This window comes from Salmo salar, unplaced genomic scaffold (genome assembly GCF_965601325.2).
Source record: "Salmo salar unplaced genomic scaffold, fSalSal1 ptg000306l, whole genome shotgun sequence".
Taxonomy (NCBI): Eukaryota; Metazoa; Chordata; class Actinopteri; order Salmoniformes; family Salmonidae; genus Salmo; species Salmo salar.
In genome coordinates this window covers 1,362,675-1,379,116 of record NW_027675347.1, presented here as the reverse complement: position 1 = coordinate 1,379,116, position 16,442 = coordinate 1,362,675, and the positions used below count along the sequence as shown (strand labels likewise).

At 43.8% G+C, this 16,442-nt stretch overlaps 1 protein-coding gene and 1 long non-coding RNA gene across 2 annotated transcripts in view; one reads left to right on the top strand and one right to left on the bottom strand.

The window, feature by feature from the left end:
- Positions 1-16,442, top strand: part of LOC145875697 (uncharacterized) — a 211,235-nt gene that overhangs the window by 159,811 nt on the left and 34,982 nt on the right. The gene's annotated exons all lie outside the window — the stretch shown is intronic.
- LOC123741777 (NLR family CARD domain-containing protein 3-like) overlaps positions 1-16,442 on the bottom strand; it is a 39,670-nt gene that overhangs the window by 19,326 nt on the left and 3,902 nt on the right. The window contains 2 exon segments of the mRNA XM_082971527.1: positions 6,106-6,159; positions 11,043-11,159. Of these exon segments, the coding sequence (XP_082827653.1) occupies positions 6,106-6,159; positions 11,043-11,159 (171 nt within the window).

Sequence of the window (16,442 nt, the reverse complement as noted above, 5' to 3'; positions counted from 1 at the left end):
TGGGAACAGTATACTCTGTTCATAGACAGACAGCTGGGAACAGTATACTGTGTTCATAGACAGACAGCTGGGAACAATATACTCTGTTCATAGACAGACAGGCAGCTGGGAACAGTATACTGTGTTCATAGACAGACAGCTGGGAACAGTATACTGTGTTCATAGACAGACAGCTGGGAACATTATACTGTGTTCATAGACAGACAGCTGGGAACAGTATACTCTGTTCATAGACAGACAGACAGCTGGGAACAGAATACTGTGTTCATAGACAGACAGCTGGGAACAGTATACTGTGTTCATAGACAGACAGACAGCTGGGAACAGTATACTGTGTTCATAGACAGACAGCTGGGAACAGTATAATGTGTTCATAGACAGACAGACAGCTGGGAACAGTATACTGTGTTCATAGACAGACAGCTGGGAACAGTATACTCTGTTCATAGACAGACAGCTGGGAACATTATACTGTGTTCATAGACAGACAGCTGGGAACAGTATACTCTGTTCATAGACAGACAGCTGGGAACAGTATACTGTGTTCATAGACAGACAGACAGCTGGGAACAGTATACTGTGTTCATAGACAGACAGACAGCTGGGAACAGTATACTGTGTTCATAGACAGACAGCTGGGAACAGTATACTCTGTTCATAGACAGACAGCTGGGAACAGTATACTCTGTTCATAGACAGACAGCTGGGAACAGTATACTCTGTTCATAGACAGACAGCTGGGAACAGTATACTCTGTTCATAGACAGACAGCTGGGAACAGTATACTGTGTTCATAGACAGACAGCTGGGAACAGTATACTGTGTTCATAGACAGACAGCTGGGAACAGTATACTGTGTTCATAGACAGACAGCTGGGAACAGTATACTGTGTTCATAGACAGACAGACAGCTGGGAACAGCATACTCTGTTCATAGACAGACAGACAGCTGGGAACAGTATACTGTGTTCATAGACAGACAGCTGGGAACAGTATAATGTGTTCATAGACAGACAGACAGCTGGGAACAGTATACTGTGTTCATAGACAGACAGCTGGGAACAGTATACTCTGTTCATAGACAGACAGACAGCTGGGAACAGTATACTGTGTTCATAGACAGACAGCTGGGAACAGTATACTCTGTTCATAGACAGACAGACAGCTGGGAACAGTATACTCTGTTCATAGACAGACAGCTGGGAACAGTATACTGTGTTCATAGACAGACAGACAGCTGGGAACAGTATACTCTGTTCATAGACAGACAGCTGGGAACAGTATACTGTGTTCATAGACAGACAGCTGGGAACAGTATACTGTGTTCATAGACAGACAGCTGGGAACAGTATACTCTGTTCATAGACAGACAGACAGCTGGGAACAGTATACTCTGTTCATAGACAGACAGACAGCTGGGAACAGTATACTGTGTTCATAGACAGACAGACAGCTGGGAACAGTATACTGTGTTCATAGACAGACAGCTGGGAACAATATACTCTGTTCATAGACAGACAGCTGGGAACAGTATACTGTGTTCATAGACAGACAGCTGGGAACAGTATACTCTGTTCATAGACAGACAGACAGCTGGGAACAGAATACTGTGTTCATAGACAGACAGCTGGGAACAGTATACTGTGTTCATAGACAGACAGACAGCTGGGAACAGTATACTCTGTTCATAGACAGACAGACAGCTGGGAACAGAATACTGTGTTCATAGACAGACAGCTGGGAACAGTATACTCTGTTCATAGACAGACAGACAGCTGGGAACAGAATACTGTGTTCATAGACAGACAGCTGGGAACAGTATACTGTGTTCATAGACAGACAGACAGCTGGGAACAGTATACTGTGTTCATAGACAGACAGCTGGGAACAGAATACTGTGTTCATAGACAGACAGCTGGGAACAGTATACTGTGTTCATAGACAGACAGACAGCTGGGAACAGTATACTGTGTTCATAGACAGACAGACAGCTGGGAACAGTATACTGTGTTCATAGACAGACAGCTGGGAACAGTATACTGTGTTCATAGACAGACAGCTGGGAACAGTATACTCTGTTCATAGACAGACAGACAGCTGGGAACAGTATACTGTGTTCATAGACAGACAGACAGCTGGGAACAGTATACTGTGTTCATAGACAGACAGCTGGGAACAGTATACTGTGTTCATAGACAGACAGTCAGCTGGGAACAGTATACTCTGTTCATAGACAGACAGCTCGGAACAGTATACTGTGTTCATAGACAGACAGACATCTGGGAACAGTATACTCTGTTCATAGACAGACAGCTGGGAACAGTATACTGTGTTCATAGACAGACAGCTGGGAACAGAATACTGTGTTCATAGACAGACAGCTGGGAACAGTATACTGTGTTCATAGACAGACAGACAGCTGGGAACAGTATACTGTGTTCATAGACAGACAGACAGCTGGGAACAGTATACTGTGTTCATAGACAGACAGCTGGGAACAGTATACTGTGTTCATAGACAGACAGCTGGGAACAGTATACTGTGTTCATAGACAGACAGACAGCTGGGAACAGTATACTGTGTTCATAGACAGACAGCTGGGAACAGTATACTCTGTTCATAGACAGACAGACAGCTGGGAACAGTATACTGTGTTCATAGACAGACAGCTGGGAACAGTATACTGTGTTCATAGACAGACAGACAGCTGGGAACAGTATACTGTGTTCATAGACAGACAGCTTGGAACAGTATACTCTGTTCATAGACAGACAGACAGCTGGGAACAGAATACTGTGTTCATAGACAGACAGCTGGGAACAGTATACTGTGTTCATAGACAGACAGCTGGGAACAGTATAATGTGTTCATAGACAGACAGACAGCTGGGAACAGTATACTGTGTTCATAGACAGACAGCTGGGAACAGTATAATGTGTTTATAGACAGACAGACAGCTGGGAACAGTATACTCTGTTCATAGACAGACAGCTGGGAACAGTATACTGTGTTCATAGACAGACAGACAGCTGGGAACAGTATAATGTGTTCATAGACAGACAGACAGCTGGGAACAGTATAATGTGTTCATAGACAGACAGACAGCTGGGAACAGTATACTGTGTTCATAGACAGACAGACAGCTGGGAACAGTATAATGTGTTCATAGACAGACAGACAGCTGGGAACAGTATACTGTGTTCATAGACAGACAGCTGGGAACAGTATAATGTGTTCATAGACAGACAGCTGGGAACAGTATACTGTGTTCATAGACAGACAGACAGCTGGGAACAGTATACTCTGTTCATAGACAGACAGCTGGGAACAGTATACTGTGTTCATAGACAGACAGCTGGGAACAGTATACTGTGTTCATAGACAGACAGCTGGGAACAGTATACTGTGTTCATAGACAGACAGACAGCTGGGAACAGTATAATGTGTTCATAGACAGACAGACAGCTGGGAACAGTATAATGTGTTCATAGACAGACAGACAGCTGGGAACAGTATACTGTGTTCATAGACAGACAGACAGCTGGGAACAGTATAATGTGTTCATAGACAGACAGACAGCTGGGAACAGTATACTGTGTTCATAGACAGACAGCTGGGAACAGTATAATGTGTTCATAGACAGACAGCTGGGAACAGTATACTGTGTTCATAGACAGACAGACAGCTGGGAACAGTATACTCTGTTCATAGACAGACAGCTGGGAACAGTATACTGTGTTCATAGACAGACAGCTGGGAACAGTATACTGTGTTCATAGACAGACAGACAGATGGGAACAGTATACTGTGTTCATAGACAGACAGCTGGGAACAGTATACTCTGTTCATAGACAGACAGCTGGGAACAGTATACTGTGTTCATAGACAGACAGACAGCTGGGAACAGTATACTGTGTTCATAGACAGACAGCTGGGAACAGCATACTCTGTTCACAGACAGAGTTTTGATGAAATCTATGGACAAAAAAATACCTCTATCTGATAATCACACTCTGCTATTTATTGCTGCCCAGAAGATATAACTAATGTGCATTGTGTACGAATAATGAAGCTCTGAGTAATAAACCTATTTGACACAGTTGGCTGGAAAGCCTCAATGCTTCAGGAAGTGTCACGACTTCTGCCGAAGTCGATGCCTCTCCTTGTTCGGCGGTCGACGTCGCCGGTCTTCTAGCCATCGCCGATCCATTTTTCATTTGTTTTGTCTCGTTTTCCCACACACCTGGTTCTCATTTCCCTCATTATGTGTTGTGTATTTAACCCTCTGTTTCCCCCATGTCTTTGTGTGGTATTGTTTATCTGTTCATGTACGTGCACGTTAGGCTGGTTGCGCTGGGTTATGTTCAACCCATATTTGTATTTTCCTGTTCGTTTGTGCCGTGTGCTTTTGGTTCGCCAAATAAAAGGCTCCGTTTTGCCACCAACTATCTGCTCTCCTGCGCCTGACTTCCTACAGCCCTTCACGCATACCTTGACAGGAAGCTTTGTTTCAACATCACTGCAGTGACCCCCAGCAGTTTGAGAGCTAGCACATCTGATTCATCTCGTCACGGCAGGTAGCCTAGAGTTAAGAGCATTGGGGCAGTAACTGAAAGGTCGCTGGTTTAAATCCCCGAGCTGACTAGATGACAAATCTTTTGATGTGCCCTTGAGCAATGCACTTAACCCTAGTTGCTATGGATCAGAGTGTCTGCTAAATGACTAAAATGTTACATTTAAACACGATAATAACACCTATGGAATGTTAACAATATATTATGGCTAACCAGAATGCAAAACAAATGTCAGGTTCTTCAAAATAATCTATAAAGAACCTTTGAGATTGACCTCCATAAAGGTTCTATAAAGAACCATAACAAAGGGTTGTTTATAGAACTATCCTCCATAAAGGTTCTATAAAGAACCATAACAAAGGGATGTTTATAGAACTATCCTCCATAAAGGTTCTATAAAGAACCATAACAAAGGGATGTTTATAGAACTATCCTCCATAAAGGTTCTATAAAGAACCATAACAAAGGGATGTTTATAGAACTATCCTCCATAAAGGTTCTATAAAGAACCATAACAAAGGGATGTTTATAGAACTATCCTCCATAAAGGTTCTATAAAGAACCATAACAAAGGGATGTTTATAGAACTATCCTCCATAAAGGTTCTATAAAAAACCATAACAAAGGGATGTTTATAGCCACAAAAAGGGTTGTAACTTTAATTGTGTGATTGCAGTAATTACATTTATTGTGTAATTGCTGTATTCATTTTATTGTGTGATTGCTGTAATTACTTTTGTGTAACTGCTGTAATTACTTGTACTGTGTAATTGCTGTAAGTACTTTTATTGTCTAGAAGCTGATCCTTCATCAGTATTGTGAAATAATTATAATGTTAAGTAAAGATTTGAATGGAGAAAACTGATCTGAGAGCAGCGCTCCCTTTCTTTCCATCCTATCAGAATTGATACATGCTCCACCAGACGTGATACCTTGTAGTGCTGCTGATCCAGTTTCTACTGGTCTGACTGAGGATATGAACTCTGACCTGTCCACCAGACATGATAACTTGTAGTGCTGCTGATCCAGTTTCTACTGGTCTGACTGAGGATATGAACTCTGACCTGTTCACCAGACGTGATACCTTGTTGTGCTGCTGATCCAGTTTCTACTGGTCTGACTGAGGATATGAACTCTGACTGAGGTTATCAGTATCGACACATGCTCCAACGACGCACATAGCGACCATTCTCTGTTTTAGGAAACTCATGTTATTTCTTCGGCCATTGTAGGAAAGATACATCTTTAAAACACCTGTAAGCCTAAATGCCATCACTTTCAGGAAACCGTCCCCAGAGAGACTTACAGTAAAGTTGCCGTATATTAATTTGATAATCTATTGTGTCAGAAATGTTCCTGCACAGCAGAAAATGCAAAATGGTAGTGTATTTGAGGTTTAAAAAGGCTTCTAAAGTTTGTAATTTCCAGGTTAAAATGTCACACTTGATATTGAAAAAACACAAATGTGATAAAAATTGTGGAAATATTGGAAATAAACGTAATACATTCTGAAACAGTATTGTTGTCTCACCTCTTAGCTTTGGTCTCATGTTCCCCAGAGAGACTCATTTTAGAACACTGACCCCTAAACAGAGGGGTTGTTGGTTGTGGTTAACACAGTGACCCCTAAACAGAGATCCAGCATGTTGGTTGTGGTTAACACAGTGACAACTAAACAGAGATCCAGCATGTTGGTTGTGGTTAACACAGTGACAACTAAACAGAGATCCAGCATGTTGGTTGTGGTTAACACAGTGACAACTAAACAGAGATCCAGCATGTTGGTTGTGGTTAACACAGTGACCCCTAAACAGAGATCCAGCATGTTGGTTGTGGTCAACACAGTGACAACTAAACAGAGATCCAGCATGTTGGTTGTGGTTAACACAGTGACAACTAAACAGAGATCCAGCATGTTGGTTGTGGTTAACACAGTGACAACTAAACAGAGATCCAGCATGTTGGTTGTGGTTAACACAGTGACAACTAAACAGAGATCCAGCATGTTGGTTGTGGTTAACACAGTGACAACTAAACAGAGATCCAGCATGTTGGTTAACACAGTGACAACTAAACAGAGATCCAGCATGTTGGTTAACACAGTGACAACTAAACAGAGATCCAGCATGTTGGTTGTGGTTAACACAGTGACAACTAAACAGAGATCCAGCATGTTGGTTGTGGTTAACACAGTGACAACTAAACAGAGATCCAGCATGTTGGTAGTGGTTAACACAGTGACAACTAAACAGAGATCCAGCATGTTGGTTGTGGTTAACACAGTGACAACTAAACAGAGATCCAGCATGTTGGTTGTGGTTAACACAGTGACAACTAAACAGAGATCCAGCATGTTGGTTGTGGTTAACACAGTGACAACTAAACAGAGATCCAGCATGTTGGTTGTGGTTAACACAGTAACAACTAAACAGAGATCCAACATGTTGGTTGTGGTTAACACAGTGACAACTAAACAGAGATCCAGCATGTTGGTTGTGGTTAACACAGTGACAACTAAACAGAGATCCAGCATGTTGGTTGTGGTTAACACAGTGACAACTAAACAGAGATCCAGCATGTTGGTTGTGGTTAACACAGTGACAACTAAACAGAGATCCAGCATGTTGGTTGTGGTTAACACAGTGACAACTAAACAGAGATCCAGCATGTTGGTTAACACAGTGACAACTAAACAGAGATCCAGCATGTTGGTTAACACAGTGACAACTAAACAGAGATCCAGCATGTTGGTTGTGGTTAACACAGTGACAACTAAACAGAGATCCAGCATGTTGGTTGTGGTTAACACAGTGACAACTAAACAGAGATCCAGCATGTTGGTAGTGGTTAACACAGTGACAACTAAACAGAGATCCAGCATGTTGGTTGTGGTTAACACAGTGACAACTAAACAGAGATCCAGCATGTTGGTTGTGGTTAACACAGTGACAACTAAACAGAGATCCAGCATGTTGGTTGTGGTTAACACAGTGACAACTAAACAGAGATCCAGCATGTTGGTTGTGGTTAACACAGTAACAACTAAACAGAGATCCAACATGTTGGTTGTGGTTAACACAGTGACAACTAAACAGAGATCCAGCATGTTGGTTGTGGTTAACACAGTGACAACTAAACAGAGATCCAGCATGTTGGTTGTGGTTAACACAGTGACAACTAAACAGAGATCCAGCATGTTGGTTGTGGTTAACACAGTGACAACTAAACAGAGATCCAGCATGTTGGTTGTGGTTAACACAGTGACAACTAAACAGAGATCCAGCATGTTGGTTGTGGTTAACACAGTGACAACTAAACAGAGATCCAGCATGTTGGTTGTGATTAACACAGTGACAACTAAACAGAGATCCAGCATGTTGGTTGTGGTCAACACAGTGACAACTAAACAGAGATCCAGCATGTTGGTTGTGGTTAACACAGTGACAACTAAACAGAGATCCAGCATGTTGGTTGTGGTTAACACAGTGACAACTAAACAGAGATCCAGCATGTTGGTTGTGGTTTACACAGTGACAACTAAACAGAGATCCAGCATGTTGGTTGTGGTTAACACAGTGACAACTAAACAGAGATCCAGCATGTTGGTTGTGGTTAACACAGTGACAACTAAACAGAGATCTAACATGTTGGTTGTGGTTAACACAGTGACAACTAAACATTGATCTAACATGTTGGTTGTGGTTAACACAGTAACAACTAAACAGAGATCCAGCATGTTGGTTGTGGTTAACACAGTGACAACTAAACAGAGATCCAGCATGTTGGTTGTGGTTAACACAGTGACAACTAAACAGCGATCCAGCATGTTGGTTGTGGTTAACACAGTGACAACTAAACAGAGATCCAGCATGTTGGTTGTGGTCAACACAGTGACAACTAAACAGAGATCCAGCATGTTGGTTGTGGTTAACACAATGACAACTAAACATTGATCTAACATGTTGGTTGTGGTTAACACAGTGACAACTAAACAGAGATCCAGCATGTTGGTTGTGGTCAACACAGTGACAACTAAACAGAGATCCAGCATGTTGGTTGTGGTCAACACAGTGCAACTAAACAGAGATCCAGCATGTTGGTTGTGGTTAACACAGTGACAACTAAACAGAGATCCAGCATGTTGGTTGTGGTTAACACAGTGACAACTAAACAGAGATCCAGCATGTTGGTTGTGGTCAACACAGTGACAACTAAACAGAGATCCAGCATGTTGGTTGTGGTCAACACAGTGACAACTAAACAGAGATCCAGCATGTTGGTTGTGGTTAACACAGTGACAACTAAACAGAGATCCAGCATGTTGGTTGTGGTCAACACAGTGACAACTAAACAGAGATCCAGCATGTTGGTTGTGGTCAACACAGTGACAACTAAACAGAGATCCAGCATGTTGGTTGTGGTCAACACAGTGACAACTAAACAGAGATCCAGCATGTTGGTTGTGGTCAACACAGTGACAACTAAACAGAGATCCAGCATGTTGGTTGTGGTTAACACAGTGACAACTAAACAGAGATCCAGCATGTTGGTTGGGGTTAACACAGTGACAACTAAACAGAGATCCAGCATGTTGGTTGTGGTTAACACAGTGACAACTAAACAGCGATCCAGCATGTTGGTTGTGGTTAACACAATGACAACTAAACATTGATCTAACATGTTGGTTGTGGTTAACACAGTAACAACTAAACAGAGATCCAGCATGTTGGTTGTGGTTAACACAGTGACAACTAAACAGAGATCCAGCATGTTGGTTGTGGTTAACACAGTGACAACTAAACAGAGATCCAGCATGTTGGTTGTGGTTAACACAGTGACAACTAAACAGAGATCCAGCATGTTGGTTGTGGTTAACACAGTGACAACTAAACAGAGATCCAGCATGTTGGTTGTGGTCAACACAGTGACAACTAAACAGAGATCCAGCATGTTGGTTGTGGTCAACACAGTGACAACTAAACAGAGATCCAGCATGTTGGTTGTGGTCAACACAGTGACAACTAAACAGAGATCCAGCATGTTGGTTGTGGTCAACACAGTGACAACTAAACAGAGATCCAGCATGTTGGTTGTGGTTAACACAGTGACAACTAAACAGAGATCCAGCATGTTGGTTGTGGTTAACACAGTGACAACTAAACAGAGATCCAGCATGTTGGTTGTGGTCAACACAGTGACAACTAAACAGAGATCCAGCATGTTGGTTGTGGTCAACACAGTGACAACTAAACAGAGATCCAGCATGTTGGTTGTGGTCAACACAGTGACAACTAAACAGAGATCCAGCATGTTGGTTGTGGTCAACACAGTGACAACTAAACAGAGATCCAGCATGTTGGTTGTGGTTAACACAGTGACAACTAAACAGAGATCCAGCATGTTGGTTGTGGTCAACACAGTGACAACTAAACAGAGATCCAGCATGTTGGTTGTGGTCAACACAGTGCAACTAAACAGAGATCCAGCATGTTGGTTGTGGTTAACACAGTGACAACTAAACAGAGATCCAGCATGTTGGTTGTGGTTAACACAGTGACAACTAAACAGAGATCCAGCATGTTGGTTGTGGTTAACACAGTGACAACTAAACAGAGATCCAGCATGTTGGTTGTGGTTAACACAATGACAACTAAACAGAGATCCAGCATGTTGGTTGTGGTTAACACAGTGACAACTAAACAGAGATCCAGCATGTTGGTTGTGGTTAACACAGTGACAACTAAACAGAGATCTAACATGTTGGTTGTGGTTAACACAGTGACAACTAAACATTGATCTAACATGTTGGTTGTGGTTAACACAGTGACAACTAAACAGAGATCCAGCATGTTGGTTGTGGTTAACACAGTGACAACTAAACAGAGATCCAGCATGTTGGTTGTGGTTAACACAGTGACAACTAAACAGAGATCCAGCATGTTGGTTGTGGTCAACACAGTGACAACTAAACAGAGATCCAGCATATTGGTTGTGGTTAACACAGTAACAACTAAACAGAGATCCAGCATGTTGGTTGTGGTTAACACAGTGACAACTAAACAGAGATCCAGCATGTTGGTTGTGGTTAACACAGTAATTCTTTAATGTCAATTGTTCTCATGTATTCATTATCTCTTTGAGAAATAAAATATTTACTAACAGACATAGAAACTGTCAGGTGATTTAATGCATCACATGAACATGTAGTTGTGACATTTCATCTCTATGTTAACTGTCAATAATAATAATAATAAAATGTGTCACTGTTTGTCTCACACACACACACACACACACACACACACAGGGAGGGAATGTTGTGTTTGTTTAATATTGTTTAAGGACTATGAAAATGGACAAAAGGATTAGCCGATGGATTATGAAAACAACAAAAATAATGGGAGAAATGGGAGAAATGACTAGAGAGAGTGTTTTTTAACTCACTGACCATGACCCATGAGTTCTTCTTACCTTTGTTCAGTAGAAAAGTCTCCCTCTCTAAACGCTATAGGTTGCAGCATAGACCGGTCACTCTTCATGGACACACAGCTGGGTACAGGGGAGGCTGGTCTCTCCTGCTTGATTGGGCTTCAACACAACAGAGACAAACATCACATCTCTCATCTACTCTGAGCTCAGATGGGGAAACATAAGAAGAGGTTCATTCCAAAACGCTATATATCCATTTTCAGAAATGTTCTTTAATTAGCTTTTATTGTTTAAAGAAATTATGAAAGAGATTGGTGTGTTTTTTCACTATCTATGTCACGTCCTGACCAGCAGAGGGTGTTGTGTAGTTTTGTAGTTTTGGTTAGGACGTGGCAGAGTATGTCTGTGTATGTGTGTTCTGGGTGTTGTATTTCTATGTGGGTCTGTATGGCTCCCGATCAGGGACAGCTGGTGATCGTTGTTCCTGATTGGGAGTCATATAATTAGGAGTATGTTTGTCACTTGGGTTTGTGGGTGGTTGTGCTGACACTGCTAGTCTTTTGGGATGTACGTAGCATGTTATTAGTCATTCTGTTTATTGTTTTTTCCCCGTGGATACTTTGCTCTTATATATTAAAAAGATGAGTATCTACATTTCACTTACTGCAGTTTGGTCTCTTCAACATGGCTGTAATTATGACAGAACCACCCACCACAACAAGACCAAGCAGCGGAAAAGGGAGCAGGACGCTGAATATATGGACTATTCTGAGGAAATAGACTTCGACATGGACACTTGTGAGAAATGGACTTGGGAACAGATTCTGGCCGGAGAGGGCCCGTGGCGAAAGGCTGGTGAGGACCGGGAACGCTACCGGGGTACATGACTGGCGAGGAAGCCGGAGATGCACCCCCAATAATTTTTTTTGGGGGGGCACACGGGTAGTTTGGCTAGGCCTAGGAAGAGCCATAAGCCAGCTACCCGTGAGTACATGGAGGAGCGTATGGAGTGGAGGGCGCCGTGTTTCGCTGAGGTGCGCACTCTCTCGCCCATACGCACGCACAGTCCGGTGCGCGCCATTCCAGCCCCTCGCAGATGCCGTGCTAGAGTGGGCATCCAGCCTGGTAGGAGGATGCCTGCGCAGCGCGTCTGGTCGCCGGTACGCCTCCTAGGACCAGGCTACCCTACTCCCGCTCTATGCACGGCAACCATCAGGCCCCTGCACAGCCCAGTTCGCCCTGTACCAGCACCCCGCTCGTACAGGGCTGTTAGTTCCATCCTGCCAGGATGGGTTGTGCAGGTGGTGCGGTCACGGCCACCTGTGCGCCTCCATGGCCCAGTCTATCCGGTTCCTGCCTCTCGTGCTATCTCAGAAGTGAGTTCCTCCAGTCTGGCACGACCAGTACCAGCAACCCGGACCAAGCTTCCCATGAGTTGGCCTAGTCCTATTCAGCCTGTTCCCGCTCCTCGCACTAGCCCTAGGGTGCGTGTCTTCAGCCTGGTACCACCTCTACCAGCCCCACGCACCAGGCTTCCAGTGCGTCGGCCCAGCCTCAAGAGCCCGGCACCAGTGTGCAGTCCAGAGTATCCGGCACCAGTGTGCAGTCCAGAGTATCCGGCACCAGTGTGCAGTCCAGAGTATCCGGCACCAGTGTGCAGTCCAGAGTATCCGGCACCAGTGTGCAGTCCAGAGTATCCGGCACCAGTGTCTAGTCCGGAACCGAGGGAGACTGCCTGCGACCCGGAACCGAGGGAGACTGCCTGCGACCCGGAACCGAGGGAGTCTGCCTGCGACCCGGAACCGAGGGAGTCTGCCTGCGACCCGGAACCGAGGGAGTCTGCCTGCGACCCGGAACCGAGGGAGTCTGCCTGCGACCCGGAACTGAAGGAGTCTACCTGCGACTCAGAACTGAATGTGACTAACTGTGTATTGAATGAGTCTGCCTACAGCGTGGAAATGAAGGAACCTGCCCACGATCCACAACGGATTGAGCCTGTCTACAACCCGGACCCCAATGAGTCTGCCTACAACCTGGAGGGCAGGAGGCCGGAACCAGAGCCACCTCCAGGATAGTTGGGGAGGGAGGGTGTAGCACAGTGCCGTTGTTGACGGCAGCCACCCTCCCTTCCCTCCCTTATTGTTTAGGGGGTATTTGTATTTGTTTTTCTTGTGGTTTTGGGGGATTTTGTGGTTTCTTTTTTTAGGTGCATTCGGGGTAGGCACCTTTAGGGGGGGTACTGTCACGTCCTGACCAGCAGAGGGTGTTGTGTAGTTTTGGTCAGGACGTGGCAGAGTATGTCTGTATGTGTGTTCTGGGTGTTGTATTTCTATGTGGGTCTGTGTGGCTCCCGAACAGGGACAGCTGGTGATCATTGTTCCTGATTGGGAGTCATATAATTAGGAGTATGTTTGTCACTTGGGTTTGTGGGTGGTTGTGCTAACACCGCTAGTCTTTTGTTTGTATGTAGCCTGTTAGCCTGTAGTTAGTAGTTATTGTTTTTCCTGTGGATGCTTTGCTCGTATATATTAAAAAGATGAGTATCCACATTCCGTCTGCAGTTTGGTCCATTCAACACAGCAACAACCGTTACTAATATGCTGCTGTAAATAGGCATACTAGGTTATTGTACTTCATCAGCCAGTTAGCTTCAACAGGACACATGTCCTACCATCAGCCAGTAAGCTTCAACAGGACACATGTCCTACCATCAGCCAGTAAGCTTCAACAGGACACATGTCCTACCATCAGCCAGTAAGCTTCAACAGGACACATGTCCTACCATCAGCCAGTTAGCTTTAACAGGACACATGTCCTACCATCAGCCAGTTTACTTCAACAGGACACATGTCCTACCATCAGCCAGTAAGGTTCAACAGGACACATGTCCTACCATCAGCCAGTTAGCTTTAACAGGACACATGTCCTACCATCAGCCAGTTTACTTCAACAGGACACATGTCCTACCATCAGCCAGTAAGCTTCAACAGGACACATGTCCTACCATCAGCCAGTAAGCTTCAACAGGACACATGTCCTACCATCAGCCAGTTAGCTTCAACAGGACACATGTCCTACCATCAGCCAGTTAGCTTCAACAGGGCACATGTCCTACCATCAGCCAGTTAGCTTCAACAGGACACATGTCCTACCATTTGAAATGATGGTGTGAGGAACACTTCCCTGCTGAAATATATGGGTTGGTCAACAGTACATTCCACTCTGTATCAGATTTTCATTGATACACCGTTAACTGATTTAAAGTTAAACATAAAAACGAGTGATAGGTTACTGTTAGATAGTGATAGGCTCCTGTTAGATAGTGATAGGCTCCTGTTAGATAGTGATAGGCTACTGCTAGATAGTGATAGGCTACTGCTAGATAGTGATAGGCTCCTGTTAGATAGTGATAGGCTACTGCTAGATAGTGATAGGCTCCTGTTAGATAGTGCTAGGCTACTGCTAGATAGTGATAGGCTCCTGTTAGATAGTGATAGGCTACTGCTAGATAGTGATAGGCTCCTGTTAGATAGTGATAGGCTACTGCTAGATAGTGATAGGCTCCTGTTAGATAGTGCTAGGTTACTGCTAGATAGTGATAGGCTCCTGTTAGATAGTGATAGGCTACTGCTAGATAGTGATAGGCTCCTGTTAGATAGTGATAGGCTACTGCTAGATAGTGATAGGCTCCTGTTAGATAGTGATAGGCTACTGCTAGATAGTGATAGGCTCCTGTTAGATAGTGATAGTCTTTTGGTACGTAGCCTGTTAGTCGTTTTTTTTTGTGTTGTTTATTGTTTTTTCCCGTGGATACTTTGCTCTTATATATTAAAAAGATGAGTATCTACATTTCACCTGCTGCAGTTTGGTCTCTTCAACACGGCTGTAATTATGACAATCTAATCATGGCATGGGGTTGTTCAATGACAGACATGTATTTGTTTAAAATCTATCACTTGATGGTTTCATTTCAGAGACAAATAATCATGTTTTTTTTCTAAATGCTACATACACAGTAATAATATATCTCTGCCTCACTGTCAGAGAAATCAGTAGTACTGCTAGGTTTTACAGTCAAATGTGACTGACCGTCTCAATTCGGTCGTATGTAGCAACATTTGAAATAGTGTTTTTTACATGAGATAATTTTACCTTTATTTAACTAGGCAAGTCAGTTAAGAACAAATTCTTATTTACAATGATGGCCTAGGAACAGTGGGTTAACTGCCTTGTTCAGTGGCAGAAAGACAGATTTTTTTTTTTCCTTGTCAGCTCAGGGATTCAATCTACCAACCTTTCCTTTCGGTTACAAGTCCAGCGCTCTAACCTGCGGTAGCCTAGAAAAGTAGAGATTCTCAGCCCCGCCAAAAAGCTTGTGTCAGCACTATGCCTTCTTGTGGATGGAATGAACTACTTACTAGGGACATAAGGTAATGTTATGAAATTGGGCTCCATGTAATTAACTAGTTTTCATCAGAAAAAAAACATTGTTAAAAATGGAATATGTCCAGCCTACTTGAGGCGCCCTGAAAATAATATTCAAAAGTTTGGTCCTGGACACAGAGGGGTTAAACACTAAAGTTACTGTCCATCTAGTGAAGAGAGGAGAACCGGACAGAGGTAGCCAGCATCAGTCAACGAGAGAGGGAGGATAGGATAACTGGGATGCTGCTGGTAGAGTAGCTAGCTAGCTAGCTTACCGAGCTGTACCGACTAGCTAGGATAACTAGGATGCTGCTGGTAGAATAGCTAGCTAGCTTACCGAGCTGTACCGACTAGCTTGGATAACTAGGATGCTGCTGGTAGAGTAGCTAGCTAACTTACCTAGCTGTAAAGACTAGCTACGATAACTAGGATGCTGCTGGTAGAGTATCTAGCTAGCTTACCTAGCTGTACCGACTAGCTAGGATAACTAGGATGCTGCTGGTAGAGTAGCTAGCTAGCTTACCTAGCTGTACCGACTAGCTAGGATGCTGCTGGTAGAGTATCTAGCTAGCTTACCGAGCTGTACCGACTAGCTAGGATAACTAGGATGCTGCTGGTAGAGTAGCTAGCTAGCTTACCTAGCTGTACCGACTAGCTAGGATAACTAGGATGCTGCTGGTAGAGTAGCTAGCTAGCTTACCTAGCTAGGATAACTAGGATGCTGCTGGTAGAGTAGCTAGCTAGCTTACCTAGCTGTACCGACTAGATAGGATAACTAGGATGCTGCTGGTAGAGTAGCTAGCTAGCTTACCTAGCTGTACCGACTAGCTAGGATATCTAGGATGCTGCTGGTCGAGTAGCTAGCTAGCTAGCTTACCTAGCTGTACCGACTAGCTAGGATAACTAGGATGCTGCTGGTAGAGTAGCTAGCTAGCTTACCTAGCTGTACCGACTAGCTAGGATAACTAGGATGCTGCTGGTAGAGTAGCTAGCTAGCTTACCTAACTGTACCAACAA